This window comes from Alosa alosa, chromosome 3 (genome assembly GCF_017589495.1).
Source record: "Alosa alosa isolate M-15738 ecotype Scorff River chromosome 3, AALO_Geno_1.1, whole genome shotgun sequence".
Taxonomy (NCBI): domain Eukaryota; kingdom Metazoa; phylum Chordata; class Actinopteri; order Clupeiformes; family Clupeidae; genus Alosa; species Alosa alosa.
Genome location: NC_063191.1, coordinates 21245779 through 21269553, shown reverse-complemented (window position 1 = coordinate 21269553; position 23775 = coordinate 21245779). Strand labels below are relative to the sequence as shown.

The window sequence follows — 23775 nt, the reverse complement described above, 5'->3', positions numbered from 1 at the left end:
CTGCGGCTGCCGTCATACTGCTCGCCACTGTTTACATGACGACTGCTAATCTGTTAATCTGACTGATAGCTCAGATTGGAAAAGTCTCTTGTAAGCACTTGAAAATGAGAATTAGAAATGGTTGTCCAGTTAAGATGGATTCAAATGATATTGCTATCCTAAGGAGATATGTAGTGTACATCAACAGTGTACATCAACACTTCAGACCACTGGCTCACCTACACTCACAGTGCACACCTAGTTACATGTTCTATACATCTCGCGCACAGTATTGGTGATCAGACATGGCAAACGAAACAATGTGGAGGAGACAGTTGGAATCTTGATGTTCAAAATTTGACCGAGGCTTAGATAAACAAAAGGTCTATCAGGTTTTCAACCAAGAAATAGTACAACCAACATGTAACAGAAGTAACATTATTTGTGAAACTTGTATGACACAATAGACTATTGTTGTACAGAGTGTATTTGTCTGCTTTGCCATGGGGCATACTTGTTGTGGTGTAAGCTTCATGTCATGGTAATTAGTAGTGATTACCGCTCAGTGCATGTGCATAAATTCTGTTAGGCTTGCATATAGATTTGTGTAAATGGATAGTGTCACTCAATGTTTTAGATTTAATATAAACATTCCATTTGGAATCTGAATGAAAAAGAATTTATTGAAATTGGCAAACATTTTTGCATGTAAACATAATAAATGGTTTCTGTTTATCCGCAAGTATTTATTCAGGCTACGTTCCCAAGAGATTGCCATCTCTTCAAGGGGAGTGGGGGGGATTAGGTGTTCAAGTTAAACAGGCGTTCACAAAGAGGCCTTTCTCTTGTGTTCTTCTGCAGCGTCTGAGCCCAATCTGAAGCTGCGCTCCCGGCTCAAGCAGAAGGTGACGGAGCGCAGGAGCAGCCCTCTGCTGCGGCGAAAGGATGGGCCCATCACCACTGCCAAGAAGCGCTCCCTGGACATGGCGGGTGAGCGGGCCGTGCATTGGCCACCTTCTCAGCACCGCTGACACCATGATCTCACTATTTCACATACTTTTGGAGAAACATCATTAGACTAAGATGGTTGTCAGTTTTAGTTGAGGAATGCCAGGGTCTTCAAGAACTGCTTTAAGTATTTTTTTTTATTTTTTTTTTTTTAATTTATTTGAGCCCCTGCTGCTGTGACTTATTTCTGCTGAAATATTGATACAACAAATTTTGTTTGTCAAATCAGTTTGGACTTGTTTAGCTGTCACTTGTATTGTATCTTTATTTATAGACTCATTCTTGTGTTGTTGTGTGTGTTTTCATTAGAGTCGGCATGTAATAGTGCCCCTGGTTCTGGACCAAGCTCACCTAACAACAGTTCCAACAACATCACCAATGAAAACGGAGTGGCGGGGTCCATTTCCAGCAGTCCGGTGGAGGTAACCCAACGACAGCAATGACAAAATATTTAGCACGGGAGAAAAATAATACTGTCAAACAAGACAGCAGGAATGTTGCTTGTTGTTGAATATTTTCTGTGCTCCAGAAAAGAGCATCTCACTGTACAGTACATGTCAAATCCTTTTGTCACTTTGAAGATGACTGTCCAAGACATCTGGGCCTGGGGCTTTGTGCAGCCCGTGCACCAGTCAGGTTGAGGGAGGGAAGACCGCCCTTTACAGGCACGGAGGAGACAGGAGCCCACGGGGGTCCGGAGGATAACCAGACAGGGCTGTTTATTTTTATCAGGGTGGTTTATTTATCTGTGTGTGTGTGTGTGTGTGTGTGCTGCTCTGTTCCAGCCGTCCCTGGCACACAGGCTAGCGGGCCGAGAGGGCCCCGTGAGCCAGCTGTCTCTGTACACATCGCCCTCTCTCCCCAACATCACTCTGGGCCTGCCAGCCACCGGCCCTTCCAGCGTGAGTACTCTCTTTCTTTCTTTCTCACTCTCTCTCTCTCTCTCTCTCTCTCTCTCGCTCGCTCGCTCGCTTGTTTGCTCGCTCTTGCTCTCTCTCTCTCCCCCTCTGATATGTAGATTCTTCCTTCTTGCTCTCTCTCTCTCCCTGTTTTGAGTGACCCCCCTCCGTTCGCCTACTGTTTTTATCCCTTTTCTGTCTTCTCTGTTAGGCAGTGGGCTTGCTTGCGCACACTTGGCCTTTGGGGAGAAAAGTCCAAATAGAGAGGGGCCTGTCTAGACCGTCAGCCAGCCATCTGTAGGCTTTTCAGGCCCAGTGACATTTCAGAAAGGGCTCATTGAAAAACAATGACGGCTGGCCCAGTCTGAAGTGACGCAAGTGCAACCCCCCCGCTACAGCAATCTGATGTTTATATTGATCTAGGGTGGAATGCCTTCTTTTCCTGTCTCCAGCATTGCACTGGATGTCTTCCCTTTTCTAAACACTGATTCTATCTCTAATGTCCCCTCTCTCTTTCTCTCTCTCTCTCCCCCCCTCTCTCTCTATCTCTCAGGTGGCGTCTGGCCAGCAGGATGGTGACCGACTGGGAATGCCTGGGCTGCAGCCAGGAATCCCCTTAACCACTCCGTTCATCGCCGGGGCTCACCTGCCCTCCTACCTGGCCTCCACCCTGGAGCGCGACGGGGGCTCCGCACACAACCCCCTCCTCCAGCACATGGTGCTGCTGGAGCAGTCGGCCCAGAACTCCCTCGTGGCAGGTGGGTCACCTCAAAGTACCCCCTCAGGATGGACATCTATCAATCACTGCTCAACTGACCGCCATTCTCTGGACAAAGTTAGATAAATCTTTATTGGCGTGAAGTTACAAAGTCGTCATTGCTCCTTTTCTTAATGACTAGGGTTGGGCACCGAAACGCGGTTCTAATATGGCACCGGTGCCGACACAAACGGTAGTAACTGCATCGAATAACAACGTGGATTTCGGTGCCTCATTTCGGTGCTTAAATAGCGTTTTTTTTTTTATATAAATATTTTTTATACGAGGCATCACTGCATGTCATGCGCCATCTCTAACGTCTTGCTCTGATAGCAACACATCCAGATACAGTTAGCTAACATAAACATTGGATGTATAAACCAGAGGGGTGCACCACATAGGCGAGTGGACAGTATTTGACAGCTTGCGTGAGCCCAAGTGCTTAGGCCTACTTTAAAGCGATATCACGAGCTCCTGTCAAAATCTAGCAGTGGGCCTAACTACACACAAGCAAAAGGCTGTGAAACAACATCAACAGTGGCCTATATGTTACACAATATCCTTGCTAATGCGCTAACTGGCATTTATTTGAAATGTTATCAGCAAAGTTGTAAGGTGAAAACTTTATTTCACAGTTTGTTCTAAACAACATAATGGCATGATATTAATCTTCCATGTGCATGAGGCCCATATAGCATCACAATGAATATGAAGATCATGTTAAAAGTTTGCTGGCAAAAACATAATTATGTAGGTTACATACCTGATGTCACTGAGCTGTCAAAGAGGCTACGAAACCATCTCCGTACGTTATCGCTAATTAAACTCAGCTGACTGGTGTTAGCGCATAGCCATAGTTGCTGTTAAAATGCTGCCTACTAGGCTAGCGCTGGGAATCTAAACACTTCAACACCGACATGTAGCCTCTAACATGTTCAAAACTATTGTGTGTTATGGGTTAAAACATGAAATTTCTTGAAGCATTTGGGAACGCACTGAATTAACTGGAAAGTAGAGTCCGTGTTAGATTAGCTTGCTTGCAAATGCCGTTGTCCATGACTTGGCAGTTCTATGGCAAGCGGTTTTAACATACCTCATGGCAAACCGCCTACACTGGGTAAACTTGAAAGCAGAGCTTACCATTGTGTGCTGTTTTAAGATTTAAATGTATTTTTCGTAGGAGCAAAGAGATATTGATAGTAAATTGAATATAACAGTTCAATTGCATGTTCAAATTTGTCTTATCAATAAATAAAAAAAGCAATTCATGCTTTAGACCATTTTAATTTAAATCATTTTAAAAACAAAGTACCGGTTCAGGCACCGTTTCGGCACCGGCACCGTTTTAAAAGTATCGATTTAGCACCGGTATCGGATAAAACCCAAACGATACAACCCTATTAAAGAGCTGGTAAACTTGTCTCAGGGTAATTGGCCCTCATGTTCTCCTTGAGTCAGACAGAGAAATTAGTGCAGTGTAAGTGCTCCTCCTCCGCATGGCCCCAGTGATTTTATTCACTGATTGCCTCCTAAATGCCTCGCTTTCTTAAAATGAATGAGTCACAGGCCCTGTTAATGAGTCTTCCCACACGCTCAGCTGGCAGTACAACAACTGCGAACAGTGTGTGTGAGAGTGAGGAGTTTGGGTGGGGGGGTCAATACGCTTCCGGAGAGAGTAACCTCTTTGACGCAAGAAGCATCAGTCGATGGCGAGTAATGATTAGCTGCAACCCAGGGGCAGTGTGGGGGATCCCTTGTCACAGTCCCCTCTCCCCTTCCCTTTCCGTTTCACGGAGCCCTCGACTGTCAGGCAGTCCAGTAGACTTTCCTGGACAATCAGTGGCTTCAACTGGAACACACCTTCAGCAGATGATGGGCTGGTTCTCATGGCTTGTATTCTGTGGGTCAAGTGGGAGCACTTGGATAGATAGGAGAGTCCCAGTGCGCACCATGTTGTCTAATGCTTTCCTTAGGTAAACAATTAATCATTTTTTTTATGTTACTTTTAAGGCATCCTTTATGCTCACATTTGTAATCCGTGTCCAGCATCAAGCGTTAACATTCCTGGGTGTTCTGTGGAATGCCTCGCTTGCCGGTGCAGCACGTAGGAGCGGTTTGTAAACATGTTTGACATGGCACAGCCTCCTGTGTACTCACCCATGCCCCTGGTGTATAAACTGTGTGTGTGTGTGTGTGTTTCCCTAGGTCTGGGGGGGCTCCCACTGCAGTCGCCCTCCATCCACAAGCTGCGTCAGCACCGGCCCCTGGGACGCACCCAGTCGGCCCCCCTGCCCCAAAACGCCCAGGCCCTGCAGCAGCTGGTGGTCCAGCAGCAGCACCAGCAGTTCCTGGAGAAACACAAGCAGCAGTTCCAGCAGCAGCAGCTGCACATCAGCAAGGTAAAGGAGCTCAGCCTGACGTACACGCTCACCTTCTCCCAGCCCCTCCAGACCCTCTCCTGCCACAGCAAATACTATGATAGTGCCTCCATTTATGGTCACACAGGAACCAATTACAGCTGAGGTGTGTGTGTGTGTGTGTAATGAAGACACAGTATGTAATGGTGTTGAAAACCTTACACAAACACACACATATAATTGAACGTTGCCTTGTTGCAGTCACCGCTCTGCTCTGCTCTGCGTTTGTCAGTCGTGTCGTCTCCAAGGGATTACAGGCGGCGACTCATTACTTTATGGAGCACGGGTTTGTTTTCAAACCCACTCCACTAGCCCCCCCCACGCACACACTCGCACACACTGAGCACTTAGCCTCCACTCAAATGCCTCCACCGTATAGATTAGTGCCAACATTAATTCATCCCTCCAACAGATGAGATCATTTCCTCTCCAAATAACTGCGCTGTGTGGAATTCCAAGTATTCTGTTGTCATTTTTGTATTATACTCATTACTACGGCATGTGGTGCGCTATCCACTACCACTCACTCAGCAGTATTAGGGTCAGCATGTGTCTGTCATCAGCTCAGATGCGTAAAACCAAATCTGTGCTTTGACAGATTAAAAAGGGAAAGTTGTCTAAACAGCATTGGGACTTGCATAAGATGAATAGGCTTTTTTTTCTCCGCGTTCTTCCGCGCAGGCGTGAAACGGGGATGCGTGTGAGCAGTTTTTAATCTGCCTGTTGTCATTGTGTTGCCTAAATGCACTTAAGAACAGAACAAGGCTTAATGGGCCATTGTGCAGCCAGGAGCCCACAGTGTGTTCCCCTTTAAATGGGAGAGCCGGGAGGTGGAGGGAATAAAAAAGGAGAGAAAAAAAGGAGCAGAAAAAATAAAAGGCTTGTTTGGAGAAGAGGACAGGGATGAGGCAATTGCCGAGCGCTCTGACGTCAATGATGTTCCCCTGGCACCGTGCCAGGGGCCTGTGTGGCTGCCAGGGTTGGCTCCCGCTCAAACGTTCCTGTGTGTGTGTGTGTGTGTGTGAGAGAGAGAGGGAGTGAAAGGGGAGCTGTTGGGAAGGGGATAGTGCAATGGCTGACATTGCCGTGGCGACAGGGCTGGACACAGCTGCTACAGGATGCACCCAGAACACGGGGGAGAAGGAGAGGGGGGTGGACTAGAAGGGAGCATGGTTCCCATTTCTCTCTCTCTCTCTCTCTCTCTCTCTCTCTCTCTCTCTTTCTCTCTCTCTCTTTCTCTCTCTCTCTTTCTTTCTTTCTCATTCTCCTCATGATCTGTTTTTTCCTTAACCCTTATACTCCGTGCTTTTTGCTGGGTCAGTTATTTATCTGCTGCAGGCTCAGCATAACTTGTCTTGAGTTCTCCTATAAAACATTTCACCACTCTTTAGTGGAAAACACAGAGTGTTGTATTTATTTACTTGTGTCTGGCAACAAGTACTTAGCTGAGTTCATGCAGAGAATGTTCCATGCAGAGCCATTGCTCCCAAAGCTTCAGATGACTTGAATAGGGGACACTGATCAGACTCAGGGCTGCTGATGACTTGAATAGGGGTCACTGATCAGACTCAGGGCTGGTGATGACTTGGATAGGGGACAATGATCAGACTCAGGGCTGGTAATGACTTGAATAGGAGACACTGATCAGACTCAGGGCTGCTGATGACTTGAATAGGGGACTCTGATCAGACTCAGGGCTGCTTATGCCTACAAAACAGACACTGAGGTCAAGTGGAGCTTCACTCTTGCCAAACTCATTGAAGCTGTGTAACTGTAGCACTGCAATATATAGTTCTCATCAATGGGCAAACACTTAACCCTTTTGTACATTTTGGAATTGAAGTACAGGCAGGTAAACTCATCCCTAATCTTTCTGAAATTGTATACACCTGAACACCCAACATCTAGGCCCAACCTCCAGTGCAGTTTAGATTTGTAAATACATTGAACCATTTTATCATGCTTTGATATCTGGCTTTTGAAAGTGATTTGGGGCATTTATACGATAGGTGGCCTTTACATTACATTTATTCATTTAGCAGACATGTTAGCAGACAAAGCAACTTACATGTCAATCATACAAGGACCATCCTCCCCAGAGCAACTCAGGGTTAAGTGCCTTGCTAGCCCTGCTCCTTAGCCACTAACGTTACACTACCAACAAACCTTTAAAGTGTCCTTAGACTTAGGGGGGAGTTGTGGTGCATCCCGAACACACACACACACACACACACACACACACACACACACACACACACACACACACACGAGTGCAAGTACCCACACAGTCCCCAGTTGGATCCCGACCAGCAGTCATCTGCATCTCACCTCTATCTCTCCCACTCACAACTATCCTGCCCAAAAAAGGCCAGTAGCCTCTAGTCCTGACCTGACCATCTCGGTCTTGTCTCGTTCTTACGTTCCCTCATTGTGTCTGTCCTCAGATGATGGCCAAGCCGAGCGAGCCGAGCCGGCAGCACGAGAGCCACCCGGAGGAGACGGAGGAGGAGCTGCGCGAGCACCAGGCGCTGGCCGACGAGGGCCTGCCGCGCGGCGTCACCGTCAAGCAGGAGCCGCCCGACGAGCAGGACGAGGAGTTGCAGCAGAGGGAGAGGCAGCACGAGCAGGAGCTCATCTTCAGACAGGTCAGACACACACACACACACACACACGCACAAACACACACACACACACACACATATGCACAAACACACACACATATGCACAAACACACACACACGCATACACGCACACACACACACACACACACAGGCACAAACACACACACATATGCACAAACACACACACACACACACACACACATGCACAAAAACAAACACACACACATGCACAAAAACAAACACACACACACACACAGGCACAAAAACAAACACACACACACACACATGCACAAACACACTCACACACACACAGGCACAAACACGCACACACACACATGCACAAACACACACACACCGTACACACACACACACACTCACACACACAGCAGAGGGAGAGGCAGGCCATCTTTAAACAGCTCAACCTTACACACATGCAGACACAGAGACAGGCATGCACAATTGCACACAAACACACCATAGACATGCACAAAAGCGTGCACACACTGTCAAAGCATTTCTACATACATTCTCATTCTCTCTCTCTCTCTCTCTCTCTCTCTCTCTCTCTCTCTTTCTCTCTCTCTCGCATACATAAACATATCAACATGCATAGACACATAGAATTGTGCTTTTGTGTTATCTAATGGTGCAAAGGCCAAAGCCAAAGAATGTGAACAATGCCGCAGTCCTGCATTGTCTGTGAGAGTGTCTGGATGGCCCAGTCATCCAACTGAATGGCTGGACCGTTAGAACATGAACATCCTGCCCTGATTTAGATCAACCAATCAGAGGGCAACACAAGCACGGCCCATCAAGCCAGCGTCAAGACCAGGTGTGCAAGCGTGCGTCTGTCCCTAGTCAGGGCCCATGTCGTTCCCAAGTTTTGTCATCTCACAAATGCCGCTGCATGTGCACATGGGTGTATGCTCACACGCTCATGGTTACTCACACACACACACACACACACACACACTCACACACTGTAGACTGTAGACTGTGGCTTCAGGTAGATCAGAGATGGTTAGACACACACCACCATGCAGATATGAACACAGACATATAGGTAGGCTGTTAGTGAGTGAGCCGGGCCACCACAGAGACAGAACACTGAGACAGAGAGAGAGAGAGAGAGAGAGAGAGATGAGCATTTGGAGAGAGAGAGCGAGAGAGAGAGTGGGGAACAGCAGCTACTTGGCTGGAACTCAGCTTCCCTGAAATCTCTCCCTCTGTGCGGTGCCAGGCTCATTCCAAATATAGATGGTAAAATGCCATGCGTTTAATATTTTTGTCTGCATATGAAAAGTGGACGCCCACTCAGTCACGCTTAAACTGCAAGCAAATGCACACACACACACACACACACACACACACACACACACACACACACACACACACACACACACACACACACACACACACACACACAGTAGCTTCGCTTCGCCCCGCCCACAGACTCTCGCTGTGCTCACCCACTCACCCAGTGAGACGGTTGTCTTGTTCTCTTGATGTGAATGGCTCAGGGCCGTCCCTGCATCGCCCCCATGGTAAGTGTGATTGAGTTGGCACCGGCTGGCGGGCACGCTCCCCCTCATGGTCCTTCCCAGAGCAAGAACACCATGTCCCTAAGCCCCATGGGAACACGGCCCAAGAGAGAGACCCGGGGAGAGAAGGGGTGAGAAACAACGAGACCATGAGCCATTTCAATGGGGGGTTAGAGAGAAGAGAGAGAGAGAGAGACAGACAGACAGACAGACAGACAGACAGACAGACAATCATCGGAGATGACAAAAATAGAGAGAGAACAAAAATAGAGAGAGAACGAGCGGGTTGCATCTTGAAAGAGCGCAACTGGAACATGGCGTTCCCTGTTAGTGGGGGTGTGGATTGGGGATCTCAGCAGGCACTTTCAGTCATTAATGAACCAGTGGAAGTGGAGAAAGAAAGGGGGGGCACAGACAGACAGACACCTGGGACAACAACAAGAAAGCCTTGGGCTAGACATTGACAGCAGTTAAGAAAAAAGCCTGTGATCATGAGAAGCATTTCCCTGGGAAGTGCACCTTATTTCAGCAATCATTGACATGCAGTGGAAAAGTTTCACTAGTTCTACTTTGTAAGCATGTGTTGCTATTGTCTGTTTTTTTAACTAATCAAATGTGACAACTCAGAGCCTGCTCCCATGGCGTCGTGTTGCATCACAGCCTGGTTGTGTAAGCCACAAGTGCTGTCATATGGAAAGAGCTCCCCCTACTGGCTGTTCTGTTTGGATGCAGGACAGAAAAGTAGCCAAACCTGTTTTTCCATTTCACAATATATTATATATTCTAGTCTGTGACATGCAACACTCTCATGCAAACCATTAACCTTTGAAATAAGTGTATTTATACATTATATTGAGCTGATCACTGTTCTGTCACTCATAACATCAAGAAGGATCTTTCTCCCTTTTGAAGGTTTTATTGTTGGTACTTTGTTGGTAATTTCTCTCTCTCTCTCTCTCTCTCTCTCTCTCTCTCTCTCTCTCTCTCTCTCTCTCTCTCTCTCTCTCTGTCTCTCTTTCTCTTTCCCACTCTTTGTCTCTTTCCTTTCATATTTCACTTCACACACAAACAGCAAGCGCTCCTGTTGGAGCAGCAACGGATCCACCAGCTGAGGAACTACCAAGCCTCCATGGAGGCAGCCGGTTTACCGGTCACCTTCCCCGGCCACCGGCCCCTCTCCCGGGCCCAGTCCTCGCCAGCCTCCGCCACCTTCCCCATCGTGGTGCAGGAGCCCCCCACCAAACCCCGCTTCACCACAGGTCAGGGCCTGATATAGGCGCACACACACACGCTGTCTGTCACCAACTCACCCCACCAATAGAGACACACGCATGGCTATGTGGATCAGGTGCATTTAGCTGCTCTGATGGTTGATAGACTAAAGGCTTAGCAAGAGATGTGTGCAGACATGTCCTTCTACTTTCACATCTATTCTTATCACTGCCTTCCCAACCCTTTGAATTGGTGTGTGTGTGTGTGTGTTGCAAGTATGTGTGTGCTTTATTAGAGTTGTCACAGAGTGTATTGTCGAGACTTGCCGGTGTGATGTGCACTCTGCTGAGGCAGGATTGGCTCTCCATCCCCTAACCTGGTACAGCAGCCTCTGTGTCCTGGAGTGACCCTGAGTCTGAGCGCGTAACTCAGGTCACAATGAAGTGCTCATCTGAGCAGATTCATTCATCTGTCCCCACAATTAGTGTCTGTCTCTCTCTCTCTCTCTCTCTCTCTCTCTCTCTCTCTCTCTCTCCTCCCTCTCTGTCTTTCTCTCTCTCTCTCTCTCTTCCTTTCCCTTTCTTTTGCTCTCTCCCTCTCTGTGTCTCTCTTTCTTCCTCTTTCCCCTCCCTCTCTTTTTCTCTCTCTTTCTCGGCTTGTTCTTTGTGTTCTCTTAAGATGCCGGTCTCTTTGGGCTCTGCCCTCTGCCTCTGTGATTAATGTTCTCTTTCTCTGGAAAATAATCAATTGTCCTTGACTGCCTTTTCCCTTATCGCACACTCAGCCAGTGCACCAAGCATACTGATGAGCCTTAGTGTGTGTGTGTGTGTGTGTGTGTGTGTGTGTGTGTGTGTGTTAATGTGAGCGAGAGAGATAAAGGTACTGTATGGTGTGGATCGGGCAGATCACTTGAATAGTCACAAGTTTGATTGTAACTATGAAGCTTCACAGGGTTTCATGCACACGAATGCTGATTTGTTTTTCCCTTTTTTGGTTTGTGTGGTTTGGAATCCCATGAGAATGCGTATTTCCTTAGGAAATAGCTGTAAAATTGCTTTAGAAATTGGACTTTGTTTCATCAATATTCTAATTATGTGTGTGGGTGTGCGTGCATGTGTGCGCGTGTGTGTGTGTGTGTTCACTCCACAGGGTTGGTGTATGACACTCTGATGCAGAAGCACCAGTGCATGTGTGGCAACACCAACACACACCCGGAGCATGCAGGACGCATCCAGAGCATCTGGTCTCGTCTGCAGGAGACAGGACTGCGCGGCAAGTGTGAGGTATGTAGACAAGGACACTGGCTGGACAGGCCTGTCCTCAGGAGGCCGGAGAACTTGGAGAGGTCAGATTATTATGGATGAGACATTAGGCCAATTTAGGTTATTTATAGCTAGGCTGAATGACCATTCAAAATATGCATTCGTCAGCACTCTGTTCAGAGTAACATGTTCTCCATTCTAATGGGTATTAATGCCTACCGCTCACCCACACATTTATAAGACTGCACTCGCACTGTGCGCACACGCAAGCACATACACATACACACATCCTCGTCCTTAGGTGAAGTGTGTGTCTTTGATCTGCAGAGGGCGCTGTCAAGCCACACAGAGACCCTCCGACAGCCTCTCACTCACTCAGCCGCCAGAGCTCTCTCCCAGCCCCCAGACACACACTCCTCCGTCACAACATACCGCTCAGATTGCGTCTGTGCCACGCGGCTGCTTGTTTGGACCTGCGATTGTTAAGGCCTCCGCGGTCAGATAAGAGCCGTCCATGGCCAAGGCAGACCAGGGGCGCTTATCGGCCATCCACACCTGTTTCCCAGGTCATCGCGCGGGGAACGCCTTGATGTGGGAAGCTAACGTCCAGCGCTATTGGCACTGGAGCCGTGTCCGTGCAATCTCACGTCCCTCGTCACCCAGCCTCCGCTCACATCCCCTTTCCCTCGTCCGCATCACCGCACGCGCACACTCTCTCAGCCTCCGCGCTCTCATGTCCTCCACCACGCGCGGTCGGGGGGGGCCAGTTGCGTAGCTGCCGTGTCAGAGCAAAACAAATAAACAGAAAACAAACAGGCAGAGCCGCCCGAAAAGGAACGCCGCCACCGCCATTGTCCGCTGGGCCCGGGCGCTCGTCCAGAAGACCCCCTGCCTTCCGTCTTAAACACCCTCTCCTCTCCTCTCCTCCGCCTGATGCATCATGGGAAGTGAGAGTCGAGTCTCGGAGGGGATGTTTATTGTTCTGGGAGATGAGAACTCAGAATTGGGGGGTTCAATTAAAGGCAGTCACGGCTCTAATACCCCCTTATCTACAGCAGGGGGGCTGTTAAAAAGCACACAGGGCCGTTTCAAGCCTGCCGCCGCCAGGCCCCCATTACTCCCCCCTGCGTCACCTCCCTGCTCCAGCACCGGCGCCCCTGGGCCTCCCTTTAACTGGCAGTACTGTTAAATGTGAGATGTAATGCACCCTGCTGCAGGTGTCACCTCGGCTTCCCTAAACACACATGCACGCACGCACGCACACACGCACGCACGCTCTCACGCATGCAGTCAGAGTGAGACAGCCTCCCAGGTGACCAGCAGTGCCCTTCCGCAGGTCTGAAATGGCCCCTCATGGTCTGGACAGGAGCCACTGGGGCCAGAACTATTAAAGTGGGGTTTGGTTGTGTGTGTGGGGTGGTGGGGAAGGGGGCATTATTACAAATCCAGCAGTGCGGCACCTTTCTCCTGTTAACTCTTTCTTAACATGAGAGTGACTCAGGGCTGTGAAGTTCCCAGGAACTGCGTCTGCGACATGTGCTGCATAGTTTGGTCCGGGGAGGACTTGATGCACCACTTACCCATAGAAGACCTAAACACAAAAATCTAAACTTACACAAGAAATGATGGGTTACCGAGAAATCAAATGTGTGTCCCACATCCCTACGCACAGATGTAGCAGTGAGGTGTGTGTGTGCGTGTGCGTGTGCGTGTGTGTGTGTGTGTGTGTGTGTGTGTGGACTGCAGGGTGGTGCAGTGAGGGCTAACGTGGGGTGTGTGTGTGTGTGTGTGTCCGGTCCCACGTAATAGTGAGGTGTGTGTGGACTGCAGGGTGGTGCAGTGAGGGCTAATGTGGGGTGTGTGTGTGTGTCTGTGTCTGGTACCCAGTGTATCCGCGGCAGGAAGGCCACTCTGGAGGAGCTGCAGACGGTGCACTCTGAGGCCCACGTGCTGCTCTACGGCACCAACCCACTGCGGCAGAAACTCGACAGTAAGACTCCACACACACACGCACTCACACTCACTCACTCACTCACACACACACACTGTAACTCTCTCTTTCTCTATATCTCTGTGCTCTCACTCTGTTTCTCTCTCTCTCTCTCTCTCTCTCTCTCTCTCTCTCTCTCTCTCTCTCTCTCTCTGAAACCATAGAGAGCACAGTGCCCCATCCCACTCATTCCAGAACCTTCTACCACACAAAGCGTATAACATTAACCCACTTCCCCCTCTAAATCAGGGGACCTCCCTCATCATTCCTGAACCCTCTACCACACACACACACACACACACACACACACACACAGTTCCACCCCAACCTCCCCCTCCTCTTGGTGCTTGGTTTCCGCCATCAGTCGAGCTCCATCTAATAACACAGTGCTTGGTGCCTGTGCAGCTGCATTGCCCACATTATTTGACCTGCTCTGAGCAAATGCAGAGTAGTTGCAAATCCCACCTCCCACCCCTTTTCAAAAGCTTGTGTTTTTTCAGCAAATCAGGGACAGGCTTTCCCCTGTTGTTGCTTTTAATTCTTTCATGCACTCTTTCCTTCTTACTGCTTTCTCTTTCACTCTCTCTCTCTCTCTCTCTCTCTCTCTCTCTCTCTTTAATTCTTTCATGCACTCTTTCCTTCTTACTGCTCTCTCTCTCTCTCTCTCTCTCTCTCTCTCTCTCTCTCTCTCTCTCTCTCTCACACACACACTCATTCTCCCCGAACTTCTTTCATCAGAGTCGGCCTTGATTAAATCTGCCCCAAAGCTGTCCGTCAAGGCCGTCACCTTTCTGCCAATAACAGCCACACATGTAATTTTCCATGACATCACCCGGGGTCCTTTCTTGCTGAGATTAAACACTCCACACACACAGAGTTTAATGATGTCCCCCATCTCCTCTCTCTCTCTCTCTCTCTCTCTCTCTCTCTCTCTCTCTCTCTCTCTCTCTCTCTCTCTCTCTCCCTCCTCTTTTCCCTTGCGTGGGCTCTCCAAGAGGGGATGACAGCCCGTTTGAAAGACTGCATGTGATCCCAGTAACGCTAAGTGCTGATCTGAATGGGGGAGCTCATCATGCTGTGACACTGTCCTTTTAGTAAAAGCACTGCTTACGTCCATTCACTATTCCACTCAACTGTCAGCACTGTGCCACTCAGGAGCTCTTGCTGGTGAGTTGCACTGTGGATTCGGTGCTAGAGAAATGGATGTTCCCACAGATGTACCCAGGAAGGAAAGAGGGTTGAGGGTGTAGACAGGAAAGGGGTTCAGGAGGTGGGCTCACATTTCTCGGATGACTTTGGTAATGAGGATGACCCTTGGGGTCAGGCTGTGTGAAGGTCACCTGTAACCCCTATTTCTCTCTCTCTCTCTCTCTCTCTCTCTCGATCTCTCTATCTCTCTACCTGTTTATCGTCACTTTTCTCAGGCTCGGTGACACCCATGTTTGTGCGGCTTCCCTGTGGTGGAATGGGGGTAAGTTGGCCTTTTATTTTTATCATTGTCTACCTCTGCTGCTCTCTCTCTCTCTCTCTCTCTCTCTCTCTCTCTCTCTCTCTCTCTCTCTTTCTTTTTCTTTCTTTCTCTCTCTCTCTCTCTCTCTCTCTCTCTCTCTCCCTCTCTCTCTCCTGCACTCTCTCTCCTGCGCTCTCTCGTTCTTTTTTTCTGTCTCTCTCATGGGTAAATAATGGGCTTGTTTGTTCTCCCACAAGCCCCCCCACCCCCACCCCCACCTCCAGCGGCAACAAAAACTGTTGCTTCGCTTTCCACCGAGCGGGTAATTGTATCCAGATGTTTTCTATAAACAAGCTGTGTGCTCTTTGTGTGTATGTGTGTGTGTTTATGTATTTGAAGGTGGTGGGGGTCTATGCATCTACAGGCTGTGTGTGTGTGTGTGTGTGTTTGGATGGATGGTGCAGAAGTTAAGACCTGTGCACGCCTGCAGACATTGTACATGTGCACGTGTCTATCAGGTATGGGTGGACGGGCCATTGCTATGGATCCAGGTTGGTGTCAGTGGATATCTGGTTGACATAGCAACTCCAGATGGCATTGCTGCTCTGAGACCAGCTAATAGTTCGGTGTAACAAATGTTAAGTGCCTGGGTTATTAGCCAGGGGCTACTGAGCAGCTCTCTGACCAGAGCCGGCCACTTCAGAAGAGTTGATGAGCCAACACCGCCATGGGAAGGAATGGAAATGAGCGTGCGAAGGAAGGAGAGAAAACTGACCATTTTGTAGGTGCCGTTTTAGTGTAGTTGACCATATTTGTACAGCGTTTGGACAGTCTCAGGTCATTTCTGTCAGTGATTATGCATTGCTTCAAATGCACATGGCAGAGATAAGTATGAAAGCAACAGGTCCTGGAGGGAGGGAGTGTGTGTGTTTGTGTGTGTGTGTGTGTGTGAGGGGGGGGCGGGTGATGGATCACAGGTCCAGTGGCCCTCCTGAGCAGCAGGAGAGCGTTGCCTGTGAGAAGCACAAGGGCTCTGGACTCTTTAATGGAAATGGAACAAAATTGTTGTCTTCCTGCGTTCTCCACACAGTGCCTCCACTCCCCAAAATTACCCTGTCAGAGTGAGGATAAACTGCATTTATTCATTCCAACACGCTCCCGAGGCCCCCACCAGCCCACGTAGTTCACCCCCTCCTCCTGCTCTGTGTTTCTAGGCCTATATCTCTCACCCATAAACTCCCCCTCCCCCCAGTCGCTCTGGCAAAACTCTTGCACATATTTACCATTTCTGTTTCTGGATCTTTTTCTCTCTCCATCCATCCATCTCTCCCTCCATCCCTCTCTTCCTTCAGCACCCACTTGTACACTCGCCCACTCTTTTGGTTGCTTTGCCTTCTTTCCTTCCTCCATCCCTCTCTCTCTCTCTCTTTCCCTCTCTCTGCTCTCCAAGTCGTTTTTGTATCATAAATGCACCACAGGCTCGTAATTCGTGACAGTCATTCTTGGCGCAGCTTGAAAAGGCTTCAGTTTTTTTTTTTTTTAATGCTGCCCTTGAGCGATCTGTGCCATTGAAAGCAAAATTCATAAATTGCCGGCGAGCGAGTCCGCTGAGTGGGAGACCCCTCGGTTTACCGAAGTGTCTGAGCAGGTCGCCAAACGCTCTCGCCTCCACCCGCGTCCTACCCGGTCAGCCCCTCCTCGTGAAATTTGGTCTGTCACTCAAGTTTGAACACATCAGTCAAAGCAAGAGCTCAGTGCTTTGCCACAGGTCATGGGCTCAGGAGGAAAGCCAAACGGCCAGTTGTAAAATTGTTGGATGTTTTTGTGTGTGTGTGTGTGTGTGTGTGTGTGTGTGTGTGTGTGATAAATTGCCTCTGAAAGGGCCGCCTGGTGACCCTCTCAGGTGCTTGCCTGTATCTTATTGAAATAACACCTGTCGAAGTGGAGACCTGTAATCATGCATAAAATTGGCTTGTTGATTCTGCCTTATGTTTGCACTGAGCTCATGTGCTGGTGGCTGTACCTGTGCATATGGACATAAAAGTGTGTTTGTAAAGAGAGGAGGGTTGCTGGAGGGTTGTTGGAAATTGTTGCTGGACATTGGCAACATGAAAGAATATGAGCATGCACATGATAACACGCGCATGCATGTGTGTGTGTGTTTGTGATACCGGTGTGTGTGTGTGTGTGTGCACAGGTCTGCTTGCGAGGCTGGGGGTAGGGAGGCGGGCAGTAATTGCAGGCTGCGGGGCAGTCGTGTGTTAGCATAATGAGTTGTGACTGATGAATGGCTGGCCTCTGTCTCTGGACGGGCCGGGAATTCCCCCCGCTGGAACCTGAGCTCTTGCCAACCCCCCCACCCCCCGTCGCCTGTTTGCTCTGCATGTCACCGAATAAATGCCCCCCTCCCCAGCCCCCCCTCTGCCCTCTCGCACACACTCAATGCCCTTTCTTGCACACCCAGTGCCCCCTCTCATACCCTCAGTGCCCTCGTGTGACTCCGCAGCCCTCCTCACACACCCCACTCCGTGCCCTTCTCACACACTCACATGTGCACCCGGTCACCTCAGCACACTGATACCCTGCTAATGCCCCTGCTAATGCCCCTGCTGCCCCCTCTCCTTCTCTCCATGTCTGTCCAGTTGCTGCAGCCTTTCACAAGCTTGCTGCCTCCACTGACCCCCTGCCTCGGGCCTTATTCAGGCTGCTGGCCCAGTCCACCAGTAAACTGACCCTCACACTCATTTGTGCATCAGTGTATGGTGTGTCTGTGTGTAGACCAGGTCACCTGTCATGGTCTGTGTGTGTGTTTGTCTGTTTGTCTGTGTGTGTGTGTGTGTGTGTGTGTGTGTGTGTGTGTGTGTGTAACTGGTCATAGCTCTGATAGTCCATTGGGTCTATAGCTCCTTTATTCAGGTTGGTAAACAGGAGGGTGAAAGCTGGCGCTTAGGGGTGAAGACACTTTCTTTCGCTTGCTGAGCAATCAGACCTCTTCTCTGCACCCTCTGTGAGAAAGTCCACAATGTTTGATTCGCCCTGTTTGTGGCTGGAAGGCTCTTTGTGTGCAACTCTCACCACTATTGACTGCCATAATGAAGTGTTGAAGCAGAACTAACATCAGAGCTTGGTCTTGGTGGTAAACAGCGGCTCAGGTCACCATGGGTGTCAAGAGCCCCCTGAGAGAGGGGGAGAGGATGTTTAAGTAAGCCTCACAAATCTCAGACAGGGACTATCAGTCCATCGTAGTGCTGTATCGCACTCTCCCACACTTTGTCTGTGTTGTAATGTTAAGAGGCCAACATGTGAGTTATCTAAACACTTGAGCTGAAGGCCAATGTTGGCTAATGTGTGTGTGTGTGTGTGTGTGTGTGTGTGTGTGTGTGTGTGTGTGGGGGTGTGTGTTTTCACAGGTGGATAGTGACACCATCTGGAATGAGGTGCACTCCTCCAGTGCAGCGCGTCTGGCTGTGGGTTCTGTGGTTGAGCTGGTCTTCAAGGTGGCCTCTGGAGAGCTGAAGGTGAGTCTCCTCCTCCTCCTCCTCCTCCTCAAAGCTAAGGGAAATTATGACAGGACAACCCAGTGAAGGAATCCTGTTGTTATTTTAATGTTGCACTAATGCAATGCTAATGGTACAGCTATAAAGGACGCAACAGGTTGTAGCGGTAATGTAGACATTCAGCAGCAGAGATGGCATATAGTGTGGACTGCGTCTCAGTGGTGTGGTGTAGGTCTCAGTGGTGTGGTGTAGTTCTCAGCGTGTACTGCGTCTCAGTGGTGTGGTGTAGGTCTCAGGGTGTGCTGCTGCGCCCAGTCTCAGTGGTGTGGTGTAGGTCTCAGGGTGTGCTGCTGCGCCCAGTCTCAGTGGTGTGGTGTAGGTCTCAGGGTGTGCTGCTGTGCCCAGTCTCAAGTGATTGGTGCCAGGTGCTGGTGCCATTATCTTTCATGTATCAGAGACCCCAACACACACACACACACACACACTGCGTAGGCCTACTTTGTGGCACAAGAAATACTTCAGAGGTGTTAAGTAACACCTCCAGTCAAACGGTTCCCCTCCACGACCTCCCCCCAAACACACACACACACACACACACACACACACACACACACACACACACACACACACACATAATCATATGCTGTCGCCCACCCTCCTTCCTGTGTGTCTGTGGCAGCGTTTGGTGGTGGCAGCGCCTGCCGTTTGAACGCGGTGGGCCCCTGTGCAGGCCACCACAGCCAGACTAACGACATTCCTGCCTGGCACATGGCACATGGCACACACACTCCCGTATGCTCGTACAACTACAAAACACAAACACACACACATCCACACACAACACGCAACCGCACACACGTACACCACCAGCATCTGGGTACCGCAACAGCCACCAGGAGGATGTGCCCCCCTCCTCTCCCCCCGCCATGTTAACCACCCCAGACGGCTGGCACTTTTACTGCCCTTTAATGCCTCCGAGACAGCGCTTTTCATCTTCCAGTGGGTGCCTCAGCAGGAGAATGTTGGTTTGTCGCTCTCGGGGGGGCTTTTTTCCATCGCCCACAGGACGCCAGACGTCGTCGGAAGGACAGACGGACGTGTGTTATCAGACGAGACATAGATCAAAATAGATCAGAGGGGAGACTATCCTTTCCTCCTTCCCTCCTCTCCCCTCTTTCAGCCCCCCCCCCCATCCCACCCTCCTGTAGGGGGTGACAGGAAAAGACCCCACGTCGAGCGGGTTGACCTGAAGCGACACGAGTGAAACCTCATCCCTCGCTGACCCCATGACCTTCCACCACAGCTCTTGAGGCAGGGGGTCACACCCACTGCCGTGTTCCTGAGACCGCCTCTCCAGCTTGCGTTCTCCTCCGTAGGCGCCCCAACCCCCCACCCGTGCCTGGACAGCCCCTCACCAGCAGCTATCAGCAGTCCCGATCTGGGCCTGTCCTCTCCCTCTTTCGGCCTCCTCGGGCCCTCGCGCCCCCTCCCTCCCGCTCCACTAAAATAATATCCTCCACAGCAGGCCGGCATAATAATCCCCGGCAGCTGCCTCAACATCATTAGGATGGGAGTCCCTTCATTCACCGTCAGAGAAAACAGGGGTAGGGGGTTAGGGGCCAGGGGTTACTGTATTAGCACTGTCCCCAAATACTTCACGCCAAATATCCAACCCACACACACACACAGTCCTTAGAGCCCGACAGTTAAGTGACACGACTGATGTGTGTGTGTGTGTGTGTGTGTGTGTGTGTCTGACCCAGCCTCCCCTTGTTGGAAAAACCCATTAAGAATGAGTGATGACGAGGATTTGTCCATGGAGGGTTCAAAGCAGGGAAAGAATGTTCATCTGAAAATGCGCCTGCGTGTGTCTGTCTGTAGGTTTGTGTTTGAGTGTAAAAAATGTGTTTGATTTTGCAGAATGGCTTTGCTGTGGTGCGACCCCCAGGACACCATGCAGAGGAGAGCACCCCCATGTAAGTCCACACACACACACACACACACACACAAACACAAACACAAACACACCCAACACAACCCTTCATCCCTCTCCCCAGCTCCCTCCCTCTGGGGTCAGGTGACTCCTGTCAGGCGCCCATCACAGCGCACAGTAGCCGCCTGCTGCTGTTAGTGAGTGCACACTCTTGCACGTCCTCCTCTCCTCTGGTCCCACAGCCTGGGCTTTTCCCACAGACACCCTCACAGTGCCAAATGAAGTCCAGCTTAGCCATAGGCTTCCCCGGCCAAGTGTCTGGGGAGGTGGGTCAGCGCAACGCTGGTCGGCGCGAGGGGAAGCCGATCATTTTCACGTGCCGGGGTGAGACTTGTTCAGGCTCCTGCTCAGCCAATACAGTACTCCTCTGTGCTCTCACTGTGTCTGCAGTTCAGTGTGTGCCTTAGGTGTCTTCTAGAGGAGGATGAAAAAATGGCTCCAGCACTGAGGGTAAACATTGCTTTCAAAGAGTATGCACTGCTCCAACGTATTCACTGCTAGTCATTATAAATGTAAACATAAAATCCGTCCTTAAAAACTCAGGAACTAGATTTGGACAGTCCTCCGATCAGTTGTGGCACAGTGCACATTCATTCCTTTAAAGTGCATTTTGATTTTCTTGTGCACCCTATAGATCACCATTGTGGCCACTTCTTGTTACTCACACCAGCTCTAAACGAGCTCTGGTGTTTGGGCCAGTGCAGTGGGGTTTGCGGTTGTGCAGGGTGAGGCCCTGCTTGTGGCCGTAAAGCAGAGGCAGGCCTGGTGGAGCAGAGTGGCTGTGGCGGGAGGGACGCCCAGCCCCCAGGGCTCTCCTGTCTGATGTGGGGCCAGGGCCGTGTGGCTGGATCACGCCATTAGCGAAGCGAGAGTAGCACGCGGCCCAGGAGGTGGAACGCTCCAGATGAGCATGAGACTCATGCATACCCTCCTCAATACATCATACAACAGCTGACTTTCTTTCTCTCCCTGTCTCACTCTCTCTTTTTTTTTTGCCTTTCCTTGAAACAACAGGGGATTCTGCTATTTCAACTCTGTGGCCATTGCAGCGAAACTCCTGCAGCAGAGACTCAACGTCAGCAAGATTCTCATTGTGGACTGGGTGAGTAGACATTTGAACATGTAAAAGTAATCACAGGATGACATGAAAAAGAAAATTCTTCATATTACTTCATTTTCATATTACTACCACTTCAATTCCATTATCCCCATTAGTTAAAAGCATTGCACATCCACAAATTCGAGCTCCAGTATTTAAGATGGGGAAACCTTCCAGCTGAATTATCCTGTTGACATGAGCAGCATATCAAAACCAACCTTACTCCAGGGCAGGACTAGAGATGTACATTAAGATCAACTGAGCAGGCTCATCTTATCTCAGAGGCCATTCGGAGGTCGTGGGGAGGGGGGCAGACGGCTTTATGTACGCCAGACCCTGTCCAGTCTCACAGCGGCAGCATGAAATGTGTCCACGTGTAGCGGAAGGCCGGTGGCGTCACTGCTAGTGTCTCGGCCGGCTGGCTGAAGGGGCTCCCGGTGCCTTTGAAATGGCTTTCATTTCCTCCCGTCTGTCACGGTGGCGCTTCTGAGCCACCGCCGCTCACACGCCGAGGGGCCGGCGAGACACACAAACACGCGCGGGCTAGCAGCCGCGGAAAACTCTCCCCACTGAAAAAATGACATTATGAACAGAGACAACTTTAACAGGTTATTTCTTGAAATAGACATTTACTGTGTTTTCATTTCGGCGGGAGAGCCTTTAAGGCAGACAAATGTATTTTGCAGCGCAGCATCTGATGCTGTCATTATCGTACTAAAATATTTTTTACTTTCTGCATCACCTGCAGTGGCACACAGAATAGGAGCTTAGGAAGGAGGAACTTGTGGTCAAATATATTCCTTGTTAAAGCAGCGCTGATCAGAACGAATAGTGTAAATATGAGTGATGATTTCCCTATTGCAGGATGTTCACCATGGCAACGGAACCCAGCAGGCCTTCTACAGTGACCCCAACATTCTGTACATGTCTCTCCATCGATACGACGATGGCAACTTCTTCCCTGGCAGTGGAGCACCTGATGAGGTAAAGGTTTTGGGTGGGAGTAGTCACCCTCTGATCGGATTCACCAGCCAATCAAATGACCGTCCTCCGCGGCTCTTAGCGGTTGGTGTTGGAGCTCCTCAGTGCACTCTCCTTAATAAGACAGTAACTGATCCTCCCGGCAGGCTGCCGCTGATTCAATCTGCCCTCTTCTCTGAGGCAGCCCTCATTAATACTGTATCCTTTAATCTTATTTTAGCGGGGATCGCTAACCCCGTAGCCTGGCAGCATAAACCAGCCCTCGCTGAAGGATTGGCTCTTAATTGACTCGATTGCAAGGCTAAATGTTGTTGTTAGTCAGAGGCGCATTGGCAATAATGAGAAGCAAATCCAATTACTCCTCTCCGTAATATTGTCTTTAGTGCTTTTTCCCTGACACCTCCCTAATTATGCCGTTTCCCAGAAGACAGTTTAGTTTGATATGGACTTTAATGACCAGATCATTAGCAAACCTCAGCCACACTCTGCCGCACTGTTGATAAAACATAGTGGTCTTAAGTGCTGAAACAATGCATATCTGTGCACTTCTATTAGTATTTCTCTCAATATATTTGAATAACAGTTATTCAAAGTGGTATTAAACATGGAATGTGTCTCTGTGACTCAAGTCTCTGTTTGTGTGTGTGCTTTTCCCCAGGTGGGCAGTGGGCCAGGCGTTGGCTTCAATGTGAACATGGCCTTCACCGGTGGCCTGGATCCTCCCATGGGTGATGCCGATTACCTGGCAGCTTTCAGGTGAGTTGCCACAACAATCTAAAATATAGCCGCAAGCGGTGATGACGGGCCCAAGCACCTCCTCTTCCACGATCCGTGACATTGCACTCACATGTGATGTATGTGTGTGACATTAAGTTTTAAACATAGGAAGCATTCATTTCTTGTTTCCTCATGGTGGCGCTGTAACATGGATTAACACAATTCACATGCAGGTGGACACTGGAGGCCTATTAAAATAAATGAATCGATTTATTTTTTCACTCGTCTTTCTCCTGCCTTCGATGTGAGTTTTCCGAGCCTCACTGCGCGCCTCTCTCTGGCAAAGCACTCA

At 49.6% G+C, this 23775-nt stretch overlaps 1 protein-coding gene across 3 annotated transcripts in view; it reads left to right on the top strand.

Moving 5' to 3' along the window:
• hdac4 (histone deacetylase 4) overlaps positions 1-23775 on the top strand; it is a 144781-nt gene that overhangs the window by 98127 nt on the left and 22879 nt on the right. For all 3 annotated transcript variants that reach the window (XM_048238391.1, XM_048238390.1, XM_048238392.1), the window contains 15 exons: positions 841-969; positions 1297-1409; positions 1773-1889; positions 2440-2644; positions 4849-5042; positions 7505-7705; positions 10295-10481; positions 11584-11717; positions 13584-13686; positions 15111-15157; positions 18547-18654; positions 20554-20609; positions 21641-21728; positions 22590-22709; positions 23365-23462. In XM_048238391.1, coding sequence (XP_048094348.1) covers positions 841-969; positions 1297-1409; positions 1773-1889; positions 2440-2644; positions 4849-5042; positions 7505-7705; positions 10295-10481; positions 11584-11717; positions 13584-13686; positions 15111-15157; positions 18547-18654; positions 20554-20609; positions 21641-21728; positions 22590-22709; positions 23365-23462 — 1900 coding nt within the window. The remainder of the gene's footprint in view (positions 1-840; positions 970-1296; positions 1410-1772; positions 1890-2439; positions 2645-4848; positions 5043-7504; positions 7706-10294; positions 10482-11583; positions 11718-13583; positions 13687-15110; positions 15158-18546; positions 18655-20553; positions 20610-21640; positions 21729-22589; positions 22710-23364; positions 23463-23775) is intronic.